Source organism: Pseudochaenichthys georgianus, chromosome 23 (assembly GCF_902827115.2).
Source record: "Pseudochaenichthys georgianus chromosome 23, fPseGeo1.2, whole genome shotgun sequence".
Classification (NCBI taxonomy): Eukaryota; Metazoa; Chordata; class Actinopteri; order Perciformes; family Channichthyidae; genus Pseudochaenichthys; species Pseudochaenichthys georgianus.
This window is the reverse complement of record NC_047525.1, coordinates 8,700,731-8,722,745: the sequence shown is the minus strand read 5'-3', so window position 1 is coordinate 8,722,745 and position 22,015 is coordinate 8,700,731. Positions and strand designations below refer to the sequence as shown.

General features: G+C 42.7%; 1 protein-coding gene across 1 annotated transcript in view; it reads right to left on the bottom strand.

Annotated features, from left to right (window-relative positions):
- The window catches only part of LOC117468437 (protein piccolo-like), a 78,130-nt gene that overhangs the window by 40,994 nt on the left and 15,121 nt on the right, over positions 1-22,015 (bottom strand). Inside the window, 8 exon segments of the mRNA XM_071201735.1 lie at positions 887-962; positions 1,145-1,227; positions 1,736-1,783; positions 3,329-5,393; positions 6,595-7,127; positions 7,130-8,101; positions 8,436-12,486; positions 14,803-15,000. Of these exon segments, the coding sequence (XP_071057836.1) occupies positions 887-962; positions 1,145-1,227; positions 1,736-1,783; positions 3,329-5,393; positions 6,595-7,127; positions 7,130-8,101; positions 8,436-12,486; positions 14,803-15,000 (8,026 nt within the window).

The following is a 22,015-nucleotide window of genomic DNA, read 5'->3' as shown; positions in this document are numbered from 1 at the left end:
TATCTGAAGGTATTATTGGTTGTTTGTTAGCTATGTAGATATTTACGCAGATTTAACAATAACGCATAAGGCTACAACCTTTCTTTTACTAATTTTAAAACATTTTCTATACATTTTACAGCTTCTGTAGAAAATGATCTCAACCTAAAACAATAACAAAAAAAAACGTTAATGCCAACCTCTTTATGAGTTATCCACAAATCACATATTGATCTATCATGTACCCCACAGGTAAAATAAAATGCATTCACATATACACAGAAGCAAAACTAAATATTTAACATGGTTTTTGAAGCAAGAACAAAATAACTGAGATAGAATAGAAATGACTCAGTACAGCACAAAGTAAACACAATGCTGCCTTTGTGGGCTATTTGTTAATTGTGTAAAATAATCCTGAATGTGAGGGATACGCCATTTTGAGCATGGCAATGACTGATGAGTGTGGAAAAGAGCCAAATCATAAGAGAAGCCAGGAAATGTCTGCCTGCTTAGAGCCTGGAAGAATAGTGTGATGGAATGTAATGGCAGGGGAAGTGACTCATCAGTTTCATGAGATCTGGCATGAATATCAAGTAAATAGAACGCATGAAGCACACCGGTCATGCTCTGTAAACCCTAATGGGATCATGATACATGTGTACATTTGACTATATTAGTTCTTTTTGAATGATTTTGAATCTATATTTAAATGTTTCTAATTAAATAAAGGTAAAACAATGTGTATACTGTAAGCGGTGCATATTAAATGCAGTCAGTAAGCAATAGGGTCAATAAAATCGAATGCATGCATTACAGTCAATAACGCATTAGCTTGCAATTGAAGCCATACATTTTCTTTGCGTACTGCTTTTCCTTTTATTGAAGGAATATTGTGATACTTTACCTGAGACACTGCGATCTTTGGGATCCCTCTGCAGTTTGACCCTGAGGTGAGGGAAGGGGTAGTACGGGCCTTTTCCCTGTGGTCCACGCACAATTGGGAAGTGTCATTTGTGTACAAGGTCAACGGGAAACAGTACATTATGGTAGCTCTGCATCAAGGTGATTTTTACACAACAAATAGACCAGTAGATATTGCCATGCAAGAATTTAACTACAGTAAAATTGTGTACAGAAGGTGTGTGCGTTTTTCTCGTTTCACCTGTCTCTTCTCTTGGCCATTCTCTGAACGGCCGTCTCTAGGTTTGTCAAACCAGTCGGTCTCCTCTCGTCTAAGGTGGTAGGCTTTAGGGATAAAAACAAGAACTACTTCAGAACAGATCTTAGAACTTGAGCCGCTTCATCCCACTATATGGGCTTCGTCAGTTCATATAAGGGTTATTAAAATGCTTTAAGCACATTTGTATTTATAAATAAATCTACATCAATTAGTTGGGATAGAAATATGAGAAAAACAAGGGCCAGAGAAAGAATTTAATATTATTTTACTTCCTTGCTAGAGAGGACTGACAAGCAACACAACATTAAGGGTAATGTAAAAAACAAAACAGAACCAAAGAAATGTAGTGTTTGTACTATCCGCATTATTATTAGTATCTATAAGGTAGTTATTTTTCTATTAATGTAAATCTTGGGTATGTAGATATTTTACATTATTCATACCTCCAATCGTGAAAGTACTTTCTTTAAACGGTAGGCCTATCAGTACAAATAATGGTGATGTGCATTAGACCTTAGGTGCATTTTAATGTGATAGCTTATGAATGACTATAGAACTGAACTAATACTCTACCATTGGTTGCGTCGTCTCTGTTCAAAGCCATCAGCGAATCACTTAGGGCTGGAATCAAGGCAAATTGGTTTACATTGCATAATGTTGGGATCCATTGGAATTTATTAACAAGTTATTCTGCATTCAAGACAAATCCGAACTGGGATATTTAAATGTTTAAACTAGAAAGAAACATTGTAACCTTTATTAAAATCTGAATTTACAAACATTTTCACATTTTGCTTCCTTTTTATGACACACTCCTCTTAGTTTGGAAACCATGGGAACTCATTGTTGCATATTGGTACTTAAAAAAAACACTTCTAATACAATGGTTTTAGCCATCACTGGAAGTGTGCATCAACAATATATTGCTAAATATTGAATAGATGATTTGTGGCTTTTATCAGCAAAACAGAAGCAAACTGAGATGTACTGAAATTATTTAGTTTTTGCTTTAAATAATAGTCTTTCCTGTTGGAAGACACTTGCACATTCTGCAAAAAACTGGGTCAGAATACTGTTTGCTTTCATTGAAAGTAGAGACAAATAAATAGTGAATGTTACAAGAAATGAATGCAACATTCCATGCAACACAAAATCACTGATATATCATCATACAAGCAACAACAACAAAACATGCAAGTTAAATTGTTATATTTATTACACACAGATAAGTGTTGCAAACAAATATCATGCATTTCCACAAATACGGCAGTACTTGTGGAAATACTGTACTGGAAAAACAGTACTGTTGTTTTCTTAGAATGTTATTGATCTTGCCTATAACTTGATACTATGATTCAACCCACATTTATTTTCATACAATTGAATATGATGATAATACACCAACATTATCCACCATCTAAATGACATTTCACACTATTGGAAAATCCAAAAATATAGTTAATGTACAATTGGCTATTCTTTTACAATATGTTTCGTCTTTAAGTGTAAATGTATAATACCTGATTCAATTGAAACTCTTTTGTACCAAATGGTACATTTTCATATGGGGCGGCCCTTTTTACGTGTGTAATTTGAGAATTTTTCTTTTTCTAAATCTGATTTAAGTCTCAAAGGATTATCCTGCTCTGCCTTGAATGTCTAACAAGCAGGATTTGAATACAATGAAAATCTTCTTTAACAGTTGAAAAGGGCTATAAATGACCGCATGCTCTAAATAAAATGCTGACTGCCACCAGTGAGACATTTCTATATAAGGACGGGAACCTCCCACGCAATATAGCAGTAACAGGAAGTTAGACTTTACAGTGTCATGCAGTGAATTAATACTGGACATGTTATACAATATCTTAAATGCAGAAAGCAACACAGTGCATGCATAAAGATTACATTCAACCACAAAAAGCAAAATGAACAAAGGCATGCATGCACACCAGATCTCAACTGATAGACCAACATTAGTGAGACCTAAAAATAAAGAGATAATACATTCACCAAAATTAAGGTTAGACACATGCAGCATTTCAATAAAGACACAGCTAGATGTTATACGCAATACATGCAAGCAAAATAAACCACAACCAGACACTCTAAAGTATGAAACATTCAGTAGGAAAAGAGTGACAGAGTGACATGTCTGTTTTTTACCTTCACTATCTGACATGGTGCCTTGAAGGTCATCCATCAGCACATAACCCCTACCCCTGGTTGGCTCTTCCCTGATAAGTTGCTGCTGCTGGGAGTCCTCCAATGACAGGCAGGAACCAAACTGGTCCCTTGAATCTGCTGATATAGGTGGCAAAGGTCCCGCTGAGGCACGGGCCATGCCCATTGGCTGCCCAACAGGGCTCAACGGACTCTCTTCTTCTGAGTTCTGGGCCACTATGGGTAATCGGCCACGGCCACTTTGTACAATGGGAAGGCTGGTAGGTTTGGTGCGGCCAGACGGGGTTTGATAGCTTGGTACATCTCCAGATGATTCCCCATCCCCTTTGAGCCTCAGTGAAGAGCTGGAAGGGTCTCTTTTGAGAGACAAGTCCAACCCATAGCAAGATGTGGGCCTGGATGAGGGTCTTGAGCGACTACCACTGGGATAGGCAGAGTCCAATCCTAAACTCTGGCCCAGGTTTAATGACCCAGCCAAGTTGGCACCCAAGGTGGACCCCAGGTATTTTTGTTGCTCTGCAATATTCTTACGAAGGCCAAAGGTGATCTCATCTTGAGAGAGCCGGCTGGCTCTTGCTGATGCACTGGTAGACCCAAGATAGTTATAGTCTGTCTCCAAGCCTCTGTTATCTGGAATAGAGGAATACTTGGAGGAGATCTTAGGTTCTATCAATGGAGTCTTATGTTTTTGGTACAATATCGATGCCGGGAGTTGTTTAGCTGCTTGCTTCTCTAGAGTAAGTCGACTGATGCTGTACTTGTCTGTCTTTGGATAGTTTCTTTGGGAGTAACTAGAGACGCTCGAGCTTGGGGTATAGTAGTGCTGTGACAGCCCTGTCAGTTGTTCTAAGTTTTCTGTCCCACCTGTACTTCTCCTAAACTCTTGCTTGAGCTGTTGCTTTAGTAGTTTCAGTTCATAGGGTTCCTCCATTGTATCCTCTTCATCAGGGGTCTTTCCATAAGTATGGAGTCTAGAGGTGGATCCCAGATAGTCAGTAGACCCCAGATCTGCAGCACTCCTACGCAGAAGCTTCTCTGCTTTGGCCAGCTCCCTCTCCGCCAGACTGTAAGATGAAGACATACCTGTGGAGCCCTTAGCAAGTTCTGCAGCATCTTCTAGCAACATGTAACTCCTAGGTGTATGATGATCTACGTCGGTGTAATAGGAATCAGAGACAGCTGACATTGGGCTACGTGCCATATTTCCCACATCCAACGCTCTGAGGTCAAGGTGGTTGCCATATTTGTCATACTTGACCCCCAGGAAAGCTGATGATGTGGGATCAGGTTGGCGGCTAATGACTTCATATTTAGCTGCATCCAGCTCTGAGAGGAGGGCTGCTTGTCTAGCGGCTTTCTGCTGCAACAGAAGCATCTGGTGGTAACTCTGCTGCTGGGCGCTGGTGAGCGAGGGGACAGAGGAGTACAGAGAGTGAGATTGGTAGGACTGAGGAGTCTGGTAGAGAGACTGCTGGTATTGGGTTTGATTGTATTGGTACTGGGAGTATTTTCCATACTCATGCTTGGTTTGAGGTGGGACAAACTCATCCAATTCTGCCTGGGGAGCTGTCCTGGGACGTTCAAGACCATGACTTTCAATCTCAACATCTTCACTTCCAAGCCCGCCTCTTGTCTCTCGGATGTTACTAACCTCACTGTCTGACATGTAGTCTCTATCCTCAGCAACACTCTGTAAGTAGGCCCTTTCTCTCTTCTCTCTCTCCATCAGTAGGACATCTTTTCTACGATTAATGCCCATCTCCAAATACCTGAGCTTGGCATCAATCTCTTTCTCCTCCTCATCCAGCTCTGCTTGTCTTTTCCTGAGCTTTGAAGACTCACGCTCCACTAGATTCAGCTCACGGTCAATATCTTGCAGTATCTTGGCACGTGCCATGTTGGAATTGCGGCACATTCTTCGGCGGGCCGAACCAGTGGTGTATGCTGTCTGACCAGTTGTTGTTGACTCATCCTCTGACGGTGGATTGGGAAGGGTCCTCTTCACCTTCTTTTGAGTGCCTGTTGGTGTGCTACCTGAGCTTTTCCCCTGTATGAAAAGTAAACAAAAATTAGGACTTCCAAATCAAAACATATTTCCTAATCCCCAGTATAAATTATTCAGCAGGTTATGTAGTCATTAACATGTAAAACATTATTTCTCTGAACGGAATGCCATGTAAAATTAACATTATTGACAGATTAACAGATTATTGCTGTTTTTATTCACGATCTCATTTGTCTCAAAGGAAAAAAGGGCATACATTCTAATGTCTGCATAATGTTAATATAAATTAACGACAATAAATAAGGATATAGACTAGAAAATGTGAAGTGTAAGAAAGTTTATTGAAATACACCCATTTTTGCACCTTTTGTGCCTTCCAGTAAGATATGTATTCTGCCCATAAATGTTACCCACAATCTCACTAAATTTCACATATGTAATTTATTCACACTAAGCCTCTGTGGATCTCTGACAGCTCAGCATATTCCTGCAAGCTCAGCTCATTTCCGATCCTTTTATGTATGTATGAGATTCTCAACATTGAATTGCCCAGGCAGAAAACTGACTTCCATACCCAATGAGGGCCAGGAGCACCATAGAAAAAAAGTGAATATGTGCAACCTATTCAGTTGTTCCTTTTACTTTCACATTCAGAGTTTAAGCTTTTACATATAGTACACTTCGCAATGTGCAAGATGGAACCAGCAGCATTGTATAACATTCGGATCAATGAATGGAGCGTTTTCTGCTATCTCTGCTATAAAAATACTCTATTGAATCAACTCTTCTAAGGCCAGCTGTGTGGTGAACAAAATGTCATACAGTATGGTGTGCAAGTTTCTTCGTGCAAACATGAAAAGAACATGCAAACTCTCGCCACGAGGCAAAATAGATATAACCACTGAGCAATTATGTCACGAAGAATGGTCATGACTAATGTTTAGTTTTACATGAGGAGTAATTTTAAATAATATTTTAATAACTATAAGATGATGTGTGAGTGAAAAAATATGGTACTGTTAGGAGATGACATGTATTTAAATGAAAAGGTGAATCAAAGTTGCAATATGAGAAGCATTACAAACCAAAGCAAAGGACAAACACTGCCTTCATTGGAGCTGCTACCAGGATATTTTATTAACCAAAAGAACACTTCCGACACAATTAAAATGTGTCTTTTTGTTAGCCAGCACTTGTTTCGTCTTATATTTATGTTAATTGGTGTTATACGTTCAATACTCACAGTGTAGCTATCCCCAGAGGTTCCCCTTTCTTCTCCTGTTGGGCTCACAGGCTTAGGGTCAGACATGGATCTCTGCATGCCTTTGTGTCCCCTGGGACTTGCTGGATCTGGACTCCCCTTTAGGTTTTGTGGGCTTGTATCACCCAGTTTTTTCTCATAGGACACGAACTCAAGGGATTTGCTAGGGGATATACAGGGAGATATTGGGGAATAGAGTACGTTGGCAGATTTCGAAGGTGCTAGTGTGGAGGAATCAACTTTGAGGTTAGAAGACTGGCCTATTTCTAAGGGGGTAGGTCGTTTCTTAGGTGAGGTCCTTTCAGAGTCAGACAGCTCCATCCTGGTGTCCATTATAATGTTCCCCTCAGAATCTGTTTGTATAGAAATCTCAGTGTGGGCTTTAAAAGACATATCTGAGTGCCCGCCCCTATCACCCCTGGCAGTGCGTGGCCGGCTTTGGCGGTTTCTGGTCTCAGCCTCCCATTCGTCTTGATCTTCATCATCAGTCTGCACACAACTATCAACACTCTTTTAGCACTCCTCTTTTTTCTACCTGCAGTGTAAGCTTTACTAACTGTCTCATCCTCGTCATCTGTCTGGCACCCACTATCCGTGATCTTTCGAGACAGCACTGTGCCATCAGGTCCCAAAACAACTGCCTCCTGCACACCGTGACCGGGCAAGTCCCCACCTGGGTACATCTGACGAAGCTTTTGCTCTTCCAGCTGCATGCGCAGTTGCTCTTGGAGTCTTTGAATCTGCTCAAGCTGCTGCTGTTGCTGGGCATATGTTTCTTTCTGCATCATAAGGTGGGCCTGTCTTTCGTCTTCTTGTTGGTTCAGGATATGCTGCTTCATGGACTGCAGCTCCTCCAGTTCCTTCTGCACCAAGACCTGTTCGTGCTCTCGGAATCGCTGAATCTCCAGGCGCTCCCACTCTAATTCCTCAGCCAGGCGCTGTTGCTTCAGTTTCTCCATCTCTAGCCTCTCACGCTCTGCCTGATACTGGCCATCCCCAGGAACCATGGGTGAAGACAGAGCTTCCAGTGAAGCCGCTATTGCTTCTAGTGATGCATCAGTGTAAGTGTCAAGGGATAAGGAAGCTGGTAATGTGGTGACACCAGCAATGCTACCCCTTCTTGAGATCTCTAGATTAAGTGGGGCATCTCCTTGTTCTTCTGTTGCAGTAATGGAGATGGTCGACAGGAAACTGTGGGATCTTGTAAGTGGCATGTTCTGGAGGTTGGACAGGGAGGGCATGGTGTCACTGGTATGCATACCTGACAGAGAGTTGTATGATGTGCTAAAGATGGACCCAGGTTGGTTGGTAATGGCATACGTTGATGGGATTGGTGTTGCAACAGAGGAATAGACCACGCCATTTGATGACCTCAAGACACTGCTTGTACCAAAGAGTGTACCAACAGCACTTGTGACTCTGGTCTGGGAATATGGTGGAATTGTCATTCCTGCATAAGCCCCTTTCTTGGAGTAGTCAACAGCTTCACCTGTCAAAAGTCAAAAATATCAGTTGAGTCCAAATAATGCAGACTTATTCAATGATGAAGCAAGCCATGCTTTATCCAATTAATGGGAAAAAAATGGGGGGAAAAATCCAATGTTTGGAAGTGCAACAAGTATAAACAAGATCACAGCATGCAGGCACATGCAACAAAAATATATGGTGAAAGAGGGCAAAAATAAAAAGGAAAAAAAAGATGAATTTCCATGCAAGACAAAAAGAAAAGCATAACAAACAAAATAATGTCTTTTAGCCATAAATGAGTTGAGGTAGTTCAAATTGACATTTAAGTGACAGGTCAGCAATGTCACTCCACTGACCTGCATCCGAAATCTTTGCCGAGGTAAGATCTACTGCACCCTCTGTTGTACCACTGAAATTATAGCTGTTCTTACTTTTGTAAAAGAACAGACCAGCTTCTGCTAAGTTTGTCTCGGACATTGAAGGTTTAATCCCACCAAAACCTCTCATGCTGTAAGGTGATCTGTCATACTGGTAATGGTCATCCCGATATCCAAAACGATCTTCAGGTAGAGGTGTGGTAGGTTGTTGAGAAGTGCAGCTTCCTGCAAATGGGATTTGGAACATGACATCACAGCATACTGCTTTTTTTCCTGCAGTCAGATCCACTGGTTTGCCGTCATCATCTGTGATTACAGCCGTGACCATCTCTGCAGAAGCAGCATCCATTGATACCATAGTGTTGAATGGTTTAGTTGTGCTTAGGTCAACAGCTCCTGCCACTGTGGTTGTTCCCGTAGTTAATCCATTTGCAGCACAACTCGCTATATAAGTGGGTGCAATAGTGACAGGGGCGGTCTGGAAAGTTCCTCCACCTGTACTTGATCCAACTGATAGGTTAATAGGAATCTCTGTACCAACATTAGTGGAGGGCTGATAATCAATTGGCCGATATATAATTTGAGAAACAGGCTCAAAAGCTTTGACTTTTGTTAGCTCGAGAGGACCTGAAGATACTAGAGAGGTGTCTACTGTGTCACATTGCTGGATTGTGGCAGCACAGGTCACAATGGTGATACTATCAGTCACTATAGAAACAGTGGATGATTCAGCACTAAGGTTGACTACAGGTGACTGCACTGCACTGTTTTGGCGACTGATTTCAGTTGGAAAGGTCTGACGTCTTGAGTCTGGGCCAGCAGAGAGATCCACACCATTCATATCTGAAGCTTGATCAACCTTAACAGTCCTAAGATCCACCACCTCAAAGGGTTGGACAGCCTGTCCATGTTGTGCTGGCAATTGGGGCTTAGGTTTCTCCATTGAGATTGGGACACCATTTGCCCTTGGAGCTGGTACTGGTGGTGTTGTCCTTTCATGAACAACAGAGACAGTGGTCCTTTGCACTTCGGTGGTGACTACTTGAGAGATCAGGTTCGGCATAACCACAGGTGGCTGTGCTGAGGCAGATATAGCCTCAATTATGTGACAAGAACTAGATACATGTTTTTCTGGGCCACAAATCTCTTGACTTTCAATGGATTCTGTGAATCGAGTATATGCCAGAGGCACCCTGTTTGTTTGAGGAGGGGTTGGTTGTTGATGCTGCGGTGGATTTGAATGATGTTGAGGCTGTGCTTGGTGATAACTTTGGGGCTGAGCTTGGTATGAAGGGGATGCTGGGCCAGGGCTAGAAGGAGCCATAGTGGAAATACCTTCTACAGGAGAGCTAGGCTGAGATGGCAGTGTAATAACTACATATGTGTCACGTAGATTCCTGGTGTATCTTGGAGAAGAAGGTGACTTTGGTGACGGGTGGAACTGCTTACTCTCAGAAGAAGGGCTCAGATTTAGAGCAGTCATTTCAGTAGGACCAGTGGGAAGTACAGAGGGTCTGGATGGATATGGGGCATGGGCAGGTGAAGAAGGCTGGGAGCCAGGCTTTGGGGCAATAGGTGGTTTGACACTATGTCCTGGTGAATGAATGGATGGCTTTGGGGCAACAGGGGGAGGAACATGAGGCTTGTACATTGGTGTCACTGCTTGTCTTGTAGGAGGTCCTTGGGCTGCAGTCACTGCCCCTATCTCTGGCCTCATTGGAGTCGCTGAAGCCTGAGGTGGAAGTGGAACGGGGGCTTTCCTTGGAAAAACTGTAGGTTTTGGTGGTGTTGGAGGAGGCAGTGGTGGTGGGACAGGTACTTCTGCTTTTTCCTGAGAATTAGCCCTACACAGGACACTTGACTTGGGGGGTAGAGGTGGGGCAGTAGAGATTACGCTAGGGATACTCGGTGTGTACTGTGGGACTGTGGGCAGGGGTGAAACACTGGCAATTACAGTGGCTGATGTTTTTGGGAGTGCACTGGATAAGTCAACAACATCATCCTGTGATTCAGCAATTGTGGTTTGAGGTTGTTGATCTGATGTGGATGATTGGGGCCACTCGGACACTGTTCCAGGGTCAGTTTCCATAGCTGATGTTGTGCCTGATACTGCAGTTGTACCATTTTCCTTTTTTATCATACTCTCATCATCAGAAGACAATTCTCCTGAAGAGCATTGCGTCACCCTTAAGTCTGGAATGGGATGGAGTGCCTTTCTATAAGCAGTGGCTTCCACTTCTGGATCCTGCTGAGTTGGACTTGTTCCAGGAGTCAGCACTTTTTTCATTAGCTCTTCATAGGCAGTTTCAGCATCCAACAATGGCTTCCCGTCTGCGCCTAAGGTTACTTCGCTGCTTTTGGAGAAGGTATTCTCAGCAGGTTGCAACACAATTTCTGGATTAGTGTTTTCCTTTTTTGGCAGAATTTTTTCATATTCTTGCTCCAGCTTCATGAATTCCTGCCTCTTTTTAATCATGTCTTCATAAACTTCATCTGGTGATCTCAGTGGTTTGGGCTGAGAAGGAACAACAATCTTTTCTGGCTCCCTAAGGTCAGTTGTTGAATTGTCAATAAGTGAATCATAAGCATAGTCTTCTATAAGCATGCCTCCATAAATGGACTCTTTTCTGGGTTGAATCTCACCTTTCTCAAGTGTTGGAGACTTCGCCCTTAGCATTATTTCCTCGTAAGCCTCATCAGCAGATTTGAGAGATTTGTTCTTCGATGTATCATCTGAAGGGGAGTGAAGAGATACTGATAGAGGCAGTTGATATGTTTTCTGAACTGCTGCAATCTTTGAGGGATGGATTTCAAATCCTTCAGAGTCTGATTCAATACTGGGCGAGAAATCTGAGCAAGATGATCGCCTGATTTCCTCCATCTCAGCCTCTTGCCTCAGTTCTTCTGTTGGTGAGGCATCTTCAATGGGGGAAAGGTTGCTTGGTGGCGTCTTTGGACGCTCTCGCCTCCTCTGGGCACGAATCTCTTCCTTGTCTTTCTTAGATTTCTTCCCAGAGCCCTTCTGCTTTTCTTGCTCTCTGAGTAGCTCCTCTTCTTCCCGTAACTCTTCTTCCTCAGAAGAGTCTTCGATAGTTGGTAGCACTTGACCAGGTTGTCTGTGTTTGGCTTTCCTGTGTTGTTTACCCTCACCAGAACGGATATGGCTTGGACTACTGTCACTGTCTTCATCCAGTGATGAAATGGATGTTGGGGATGTCCCAGGAGTGAAGCTGGAAGCATGTAGACTGGAAGACCCTTCACCTCTAGATCGATCATCCGGAGAGTCTGTAAGGCTTTCCATTTCAGGCTCTCCATCGTTAGGTATACATATTGGGCTGCTGGTAGAATTCAGCTCCATAGTTTGGAATTGGCGAACTCCAGTACCACTCTGAGACTCTTGTCCCACCTCTTTGTCTATATCAGGTTTATCGAACAAGCCATGGAGTTGTTTATCTTCTTCATCATCTGGACTTATAGTGCTTTTCTTGGTAAGTCTTCTGTTTTTTCCTGATGAACTCCGCTCTACTGCCTCTGTTGTCTTCTTCTCCATTTGTTTCTTCTCATGATCTCTGATCTTACGCTGGATCAGGTTTTCCTCATCAGACGGGGAAGCATCTTCATTCTCACTCATTTCGATGATCTGTTTTCGAATAAAGTCCTCATCATCCCCAGACATTGGGCTCTCCTTCCCAAAGCTTTCACTGCTATCATCCAGCGAATCTGCCCTGACATCCATGGGCACAAGAAGCTTTTTCTTTGTGGTGCCTTTGGCATTCTTATCAGAAAGTTCTCTGTCATCTTCTGAGCTTGGGGAGTCTAGTGAGAGAGGAAGCACCTCTAATTTACGTCTGGACTTTAAAGTGTCTGTTAGTTTCTCCTCATCATCATTTGGTTGTGTGGTTGCCTTTGCCTCAAGAATTGGAAGGACTGAGCTTTCCAGCTTAGCTAGGTCTGATGGGCTGGTGGGACTGCTATCCATTGCAACCATATCCTTCCCTGCAGGCTCTTTCAAGGTCTCCAATGGTTTTACCTGTTGGATTGAAAAAAGACGCCATTATTTTTTTCATAGAGATTATTGGTGTGTTAAAATCTGCAGAAATAAAACAGATGATGTACAAAGATAATAATGAATGATACCACTACTTGTGCTAAATACTATGGTCACCTCTGCATCTTCATCACTGGGCTTTCTCAGAGACTGGGTTACAGCCTCCTCTTTCTCCTCCACGTTAGTGCTCCCCTCCTTGGGTTCATTGTCATGCTCACTCACTAGAGACATTGGGATTTCAGGTTCTGCTACAGGGGCTGTTGCTTCTGATGCAGATACACCTCCATTTTCTAAATCTGTCTCTGAAGCTTCATCCTTCTTTGATTCTGCGTTCTTTCCTACGTTAGACTCGGCATTGCTATCTTTGTCACACACTGCGCTTGTCTCCGATACCTTCTCTGATTCCTGAATGTTGCCAGCAACAGCTTGTGACTCCATCTCTTTGATTGACACCTTTTGCTCTGCAACTTTCTCAAGTGGTTCATTATCACTCCCTGTCAGAGTCAACGTCTCTTTCTTGACTTCATGTTGATTTTCAGTAATACCGTTTGTACGTTGAGATCCAGCTTCTGCCTCATGCTGAACAAGTTTCTCCTCACCGGCTACATCTCTGACTTCTGTCTCACCAATGCCAGCTGAGGATGACACCATCTCTACACTTTGCAATGATTCATTGACATCAACATGTTCCATCTCTTTCCTGTCATCAGGAGTTGGGGGAACAGATGCATCCACAACTTTCTCAGATGTATCTATAGCTGTTTGGATATGTTCAGCAGTAGTTGGAGCTGGCTCTCTTGCTATTTCTGTTTCTCTCTTCTCTATTATATAACAAACATGTGTTGTTTCAGTAGAGGAAGGTGCTGGACTTGATTCAGCTTTATCAACTTTCTCAAGAGGTTTCTGGTCATTTGCTTTCCCAACTGTTTCCTGTTCAACAGCCTCATTTACAAAAGCTTTTCCTTCATCATCTTTGACCTCAATAGCTTTCTCTGCTGCTGCGTTCTCCGGAACTCTGTCATCTTTAACGGCTTTGTCAGTGTTCTCATTTACTGTCACCTCAACAGCTATCTCCTCAACAACTTCTTTTTCTACAGCTTTCTCCTCAATACTCTTTTCGTCAGCATTATCATTAACCGTTTCAATCGGAACTGTTGGTTCCACATCAGGAATCTTTTGCTTAGCTGTTTCTTCGTCTTCAATATGAACTTTATCCACAACAACAATCTCCTCTTTTGTTTCCTCTTTAGTTTCTCCTTCAACTGGAGAAACAGAAGGTGACTTATCTGCTGGGACAAGTGCGGAAGGCTCCTCCTCTTTTTCTATGGGTTTAGTTTCCACTTTATTCGCCTCATTATTCTCCTCTGAACCTAAGACGGGGTGAATGTTTTCTGACATCAGTGAAGGACTATCCGTTTCTACACATTTAGGTGGCAATTCTTGCTGTGTCTCGTCAGGTTTAGGGACCTCAACTTTGTCAGCAGGAGCTACATTTCCCTCAACCTCAACCACAGGTGGAGGAGCACTTTCTATCAGTACTTGCTTATCTTCTATAGGTTCTGCTTCTATTTGTACATCTTCATTTTTAACATCAGGTGCTATACTGTCGGCTTCAGGGTTTGTGATATCTGTTTGCTCCACATTAGAAGCTGATTCTACTGTATCTGGTGGAGTAGACGTAGTTTCATCTATAGGGGGTTCTTCACTCGGCTTATCAAGTTCTACATCTGTTATTTTCTCCGCTTCTACATTTGTAGCTGAAGAATCTGGCTTTGGATCGACCTGAACAGGGCCTTCCTGTGAGACTGCTTCTAGAATCAAGGCAGGTTTCGCCACAACTGAATTAGGTGTCACTTCTGGAAGAATGTCTGTCAGGGGAGCTGCAGCCTCACTCGAGGCAATCCCAAGTGTTGGCTCTGTTTCTACCTCAGCAGGGACAGTTGTCGCATCTAAACTTGTATTAGTCAGTACATGTTGCACCTCACTTTCCACAGGAGGAGAAAAGTCCTCTGTCGCATGCTCAGAGCTACTCTGTATTTCACCTGCTGGGATTTCACTGACAGGTGAACTCTGTGCTTGTTGATCCACATTTGTCTCTGAGTTAGGAGGATTCTCTGCTGCATTATCAGAGCTAATCTGCTGTTCAGGCTCAGGCTGAACTACAAGCTCAGACACTGGTTCAGCTGCTAGTGGTTGTTCTTTTGACTGTGGTGCTTCCTGTTGGGTTTCATCAGGAGGAGGGGAGCTAACGGAAAGAGGGGCTTCAAGATCAGGTGTGGGAATGTTTTCAGGCAATACCTTGGTATCAGGAGCTGGTGGGGTTAGGTCTGCTGCTTCTACTACAGGTTTCCTATCTACAGCAGCAGGGGCCGGGGTGGGGGAGGGAGCAGGAGCAGGTGTTTGCTTCTTTGGGGAAGCCATGTTTGGAGGTGGCACGTCTCCCAGCTGGCCAGACGTGGCTCTCTGTGTCTGGCAGTTGAGGCAGAGCCATTCTTTCTGTAAGACAAAGATGAGAACACATTGTAAGTATTTAGGAATTCATTATGTTTGCTGCAATCATTTTTAACATTTTAACATCATATAACCATTTGTATGATGTTCTGATTAACACAAAATGACTTGAATTTCACAGTCAAACCAAATGTGTCCACGTAGTTAAAACGTCACTGTGACGAGGCACCAGTGCAAGGCATGCTATTTTAAGCTTTTACATGTATCGGACTTAAGAGACAGACCTATGCATAATGCATGGTAATGGGGCTGGGTTTACCAATGCATGTCAGAAAGGGCTGGGTGGCCGTTTTGAAAGTGTTTTTCTTTGATTGTGTACTTTAATGGTGTGTATAGGCTATGTTAAGGCTTCCTTCACTGAACCCAGACAGTTTTTCCTAAGACTCTCTGCACCCTGAGCATCTTATCTTAGATCCTTGAACATCTCTGCAAACGCTGAGGCAGAGCAAAGGCCAAGTTTCCCACTGCCGTTTTCTTTTTAATACCATCATCTCCTCCTGAAAATCCACTGTGATATAGTCCTCACCTGAAGCGTTGCATTTTGAGAAACAAACTGGTGGCACCGATGCCTAATCCGTCATCTTAGAGCTCTGCTAAATCTGTCCTGTCCTTGCAATCTGATAATTGTTGCATATTCCCAAGGTATTCACTTAGACACCGGCCCGAGGCGTACACATCCACACCTAAAGGCCCTGATGAGGGCTATAAATCAAGAGTTGCAGCTATTATTAGAGTTTTATATCCAGCACTGCTGTGCTTTAAGTGGAAATACAAGTGTTGACAAACAATCAATGGGCTTGCATATGAGAACAATAATACTGGAGCTATAAACAGTGCAAACAAACACACACAAATAGCCATAGCACTAGGCCAGAACATGTTTTATGAGTACCACACACACTTTCTGATGTGCCTGACACAGCTATATGCACACACACACACACGCGCGCGCGCACACACACACACACACCACACACACACACACACACACACACACACACACACACCACACACACACACACACACACACACACAATAACTCTTAGAAGGGGGAAATGTTGCTTTATTATCACCTTTAATCTAACATAACATATTACTGCTTAGATTTTTGTTTTATTTTTATTTAATGTTGTATTTTGGCTAGATTTTTGTTCTTTTTTTGGTTTTTCTGTTTTGATTTGCTTATACTGTATACAAAAATATGAGTTTATAATCTGAACAAAGTGCATCTGTTTAATTAAATAAACCGATAAATAAAAAGCATTACAAAAAAGAAGGGTAAAATGTCAGCATGTTATAAACCAGAATGCATGTATCTACAGCTCCTTTCGCATTTTGAAGTGCTCCAACATACGCCTCTGACCCCCCCTTAAGAAATGCCTTGGCCTGGCTTAACAGTGGGGTTTATGCAACATTTCGGGCTTCAGAGAAGATCGCAGCCGGCCTGTAAAGCCTTGTCACAGACGAGCCACCTCTCTGCAGGCACAGAAGAAAGAGGGAGGATGTCGCAGCAGCAGCATCAGGGTAAATAAGGCATGAGCTGCCGTGTTTCAATCCTTTTGAAGTCTTGAGAGAATGACACCAGATATCTGTGGCACACACCCAACATAAAAAAGCAGCACACATTTATTGACAGGGAAAACATTTCATACTTGCAATTGCCACCCACAAGATGAAATAAGCAAAAGAGGAAATGAAAACATGCACGTTTGCTAACATTAGTGAGTTACGGTCCCAACTTGACATCAATCCAGTTAATCCTCAGACATGATGATGGGCACAGCGCAGATGTGAGTGTGTGTGTATTTGAGTAATAAAGCATGCATTATCAACATCTGTCACTGCTGGGAGGACTTGAGATTCTCAGGTTTGACGGCTCTATCAGTTCAACCAGAGAGAGCAGACAATCAGAGCCGAAGAGATGGCCGCCAGATAGGGGAAACAGAACCCACTCAGTCAGACAGCCGGTCAGCCTCAGCCTCTCCAGAGCCAGTCATCACCGACGTTATCAACACATCCCCACAGGCGCACTTCAACCTTGGCCACTGTGTTTGTAATAGCTACTGTGCACAACTAAATTGCCCTCTTTTAAGTCATTAGGAATATTCTATCTGTTAAAGCAGATATGTTTCTTTAACTGCTAAGTGGCCATCTTTAATGCATTTCCTACTGACAAGTCTAACAGCTGTCACCCTGAAACGTCAGTCTGGCTTTACTTAACCCTCCTGTTGTCTTCGGGTCAAATCTGACCGATTTACTACTTTCATCAATCATAACTTTTTAGTTTTACATTCCATTGCATTAAGGCTTTATGATATCCTTCACAGCAGACATTTGAACATATGAAATTGCTGATCACCACTTTCATTGAATTTTGGATGATTTAGTCAACTTTGTAACACCCATGGTGTTCCCGGTCAAAAATGACCTCCATAAAGAAAAGGAATTAGTAACCATCCGGACCAGATAAAACACACACATACTCTAGATGTGTGTCCCCCCCCATGATGTGCCCATCCCCCCCATGTGAATCACACCTGACACACACAAACACACACACAGAACAATTTGACACATTTCCCGCTCTTATGTGCCCATCCCCCCGCATGGATCACACCTGGCTCACGCAATACATGTTCAGTGTCTATTCTTTGTATATTTACTGCAGTGTTTCATGTATACCAGTAGTCTGATACCATATTTACAGTTTCAAAGGGTGTTAAATGAAATTTGGTGATGATTAATGGTTTTTGTGTTAATGTAATATCAGTTAAAACAGGACCGGTCAAATTTGACCGCGAACACCAAAGTAAGGGGGGGAAACAAAGACAATAGGAGGGTTAAAGTTAAACAAGATGACTTTGATCGGAATTCAACAAATTCAGGAAAATGTAATACCTAGAAACCCAATTGTTTCAGATGTCTGCATAGAAGTTTTCTATCTCAAAAAGGCACTTTCAGATGAGATATAATGTATTGATCCCAATGTTGGAAATAGTTTTATACCTAAGAACACGCAGCCTGCTCTCTGGGTCATTGCTGTCTAAGTTTCTGGCAAATAAAAAGTGTCCGTCATTTGAAATGCGAAGGATTTGCTGATAAAATCATTGTAAGTGAATATATCTTTCTGAAGACAATGGATGTGTGTGCTTAATTCAATTGCAATCCATCTGGTAGTTGAGAAATGTCCATCTAAAAAAAGTTTACAATCAGCTGCCCTAGCTTTTAGCGTGGCCAAAATGAATGAATAGATCATGATATAACGACAACAATCATTGGTTAGGACCTAGTTGGTCTTTTACCATCAGATAAGCCTTCTCACCAGGACACACACATCACAAATGTCATTTATAGAGTGAATCTGCAGGGTCTAAATTAGCGGGGATGATACACTCTTCTCTTGCAGCTCTGCCTTGTAATCATTAATATAACGAGAAGGTGTGTCTTTGCATAACAATCTTCCCTGCTGCAAGTTTTCAAAGCAATGTGGAGCGTCTGTGTGAGAATCTGCTGTGATGCAGCCTGGATGATTCATAAAGGCCGGGGAGTCACTCGCTCACATAACTACCACATGTGCATGGAGGTTGACACATACCAACAGCCACAGATAGGAGTGTTGACGTTGTTGTCATATGTATCAGATGAAAGGCGTGAAATACTTCGGAGAGAAATGACAACTTGCTCTTCCTCTTCCCACCGTTTCTCAAACAAATACAAGCTTATACGTACATAAGTCAAGACACATTCAGTGTGAGTGTTTCATCTACAACTTTCCATTCTCTTCAAAGTTTCTCCAAGGACACAGAAAGTAGACAGACTGAAAACCGCAGACAGAAAGCAGATATTGAGACGAGATGGGCTGTAGCCATACTTATGTTCGGTTATTGTTCCCAACTGGGAATTGGAGTGTTGGGAAGGTCGGTGAGGCTCTTTGTTTAAGACTTTGGATCCTACCCATCTACATTTAGACAGAGCCTGGCACTGACACTTGGAGAAGATGAGGATTTAGAGTAAGATGGGACGGATGGATAAAGAAAGATGAGAGAAGGAAGGAGGTAGAGGGAATGAAAGAAAAGGGTGATAATGGTGTGTGAGAGGCAAGAGACAGAGAGATGAGGGGAGGGAAGCAAAGAGGATTCAAACAAAAGGAGTATGGTGTGGTGAGGGAAAGTGTGAAGCAAGCGAAGGAGCTTAGTGGTCATTCGAGGCGACTCAACACCACCTCCTGCCAACCAGCTTAACATTATCACCCTAGAAATATGCCAATTAATTGCCAGGAAATCAGGACAAGCTGCAGTTCGTGGTGAATGCCAGGAGTGACCTTACATCATTACATTTCATTGTAAATAAAACCAATATAGAACAATAACAACTAGATGTTTTTTGCCTGTTTCCATTCTTTAGACTCAGGGAGCTTCATATTAAAGAACAGTCAAATATCAACCTTCTCCTCTAACTCTCAACAACAGGCAAATATGGATATTTCCCCCCTGAAAATGGACTATTCCAAAACTAAATGTATTGGTACTAGTCTGACAAGGTAAGACCAAATAGTAAATGCGAATTAGTCTCGAAACATCTCACATTTTAAAACAAGTTATTCAAATGTGACGTATCCCTAAGAGACCTGCGACGAGGTGTGCCCAGTGTAGACGACCAATCACAGCGCAGTACCAGCCAGCATGGAATATGCAGTTTTGAATGGCAAGCTATGGCCAGCTATCCTAGTTAATTGTTCAAAAATATTTGCCAATATGCAATACATACACATGGTGTAATGATTTAAGAAGGGAACCCTATTAGCGGTTACAACACTGAACGGCATGCTGGGAACTGGTTGTTTAACGTCACTCACATTCAACAACAGATTAGACAACAGAAAGACAGGCTGGAGAGTTACAGCACACATCTATTTATACGCTTTCTCAACAAACTTGGCGGGGGTATTATTCAGGACACAAGGAAGTGACATTTCTGACAGACACTGCACTAGTATTAATTATAAAGCTGTTGAAAATATTGTGTCCTTCCTACAATGTTGGTCGAGTCACCTGTGGCCTTCTTAATTATTATTAATTAATTATAATTATATACTCCCATCCTGGACCCCATGCCCTCCACCCTTGTCAAGGCCTGCCTCCCCCAACTCACTCATATCATCACCACAGTCATTAACTCCTCTCTGTCCACTGGACTCGTCCCCCCTGATCTGAAACTCGCTGCTGTCACTCCCATACTCAAAAAACCTGGTCTCAACCCTGATTCCCTCAATAACTACCGGCCCATCTCTAACCTCCCATTCCTGTCAAAAATTCTGGAGCGAACTGTTGCCTCCCAACTAAAATCCCATCTGGACTGCAATAACCTTCATGAACCTTTTCAATCTGGTTTCCGTACTCGCCACAGCACATAATCTGCCCTACTCAAGGTGACCAACGACATTCTCCTCTCTGCTGACTCTGGTTCCCTCTCAATTCTCATTCTCCTTGACCAAACAGCCGCATTTGATACGATCAACCATTCCATCCTCATGAACCGCCTCCAGTCTTCCATTGGAATTACCGGTACTGCCCTCTCCTGGTTTAAATCCTATCTCTCTGACAGACATCAATTCATCTCCATTAACAACTCCAAATCCCCCACAGCCCCCGTCAATCATGGCGTCCCTCAGGGTTCTGTACTTGGTCCCCTTCTGTTCATCATCTACATCCTCCCAATTGGACAAATCCTCCGTCAACACCAACTCCAGTTCCACTGTTATGCTGATGACACACAGCTCTACCTCTCAATAAAATCAATTTCTCCAACCACACACTCCCAGCTCAGCACCTGCCTCACTGACATTAAAATTGGGATGCAAAACAATTTTCTAAAACTTAACTGTGACAAATCGGAACTTATAATCATTGGCCCAAACTCACTTACCCGCTCAACCCAAGATTTTTCTCTTACCATCGATGGCTCCATTGTCAACCCCTCCACTCACATCCGTAAACTTGGCATCATCCTCGACCCCACCCTCACTTTCCTCCCTCACGTCAACCAGGTCACAGAAAACGCATTCCACCCAACGCTCCGACCACATCACCCCTATCCTCCATGACCTCCACTGGCTCCCCATCAAACACCGCATTGACTTTAAAATATTACTTTTCACTTTCAAAGCCCTCAACAACCTTGCCCCCCCCCCCCTACCTCTATGAACCTCATCCAACGACACAACCTTGCTTGTAAGCGCTTTGAGCACAAGGAAAAGCGCTTTATAAATGTAATGTATTATTATTATAATGCACAAGCAACATCACAGCATCAGCTCCTTCACAAGCCAAAACAGATCTCTGTCCTAATAAATATCTCTCTCTTATAGATGTTCCAATCTCCGGTTCAATGTGCTGTATGCGCCCTTTACACATGAACCATGCTCGTGTGTGTTGTAATGCTCGTTTGAGTCATGAAACTAAATGTTATGTGGGCACTGGCAGTGATAGCCTTAAGGCTGGAAAAAACTGGGCACTGGACCAGGATAATGCTGGCTTCAATCCCAAAATGAGCAGCCAAATCTAAGAGGGGTAAGTTGAATAAATCAAATTGTTCTTTCAAAAAGCCTCTGAGAAAAGTACTTTTAACCTCCAGCAGCTTAGTTACCAGCACTAGTGGGCTGTGGTTGTACTGGTCCGATCCTAGATGCATGTGAGTGAAGCAGAGTGCTGTAGGAAACCACAAAAAGCCATCTGAGCAAACATTCTCTGGAAACAAATCCATCTTTTACCCAACTCAAATCTCACTGATGACTTACAGTACAATACTTGTTCTCTCTTAACTAATGTCAGATTGTGTGTCTACATTGTGGATTGATATTAAAGTGCCAGCTCAGTGAAAAAGGGAGAAATAGTTGTGCGTTAGTGTGTATGAGTCTAGGGATTCTAACACAAATCAAGAGGTGTGAGACAGAGCCTTTATTTACTCTGAGCCCAGGGATTAAGGAGATTGTCGCTCGTTT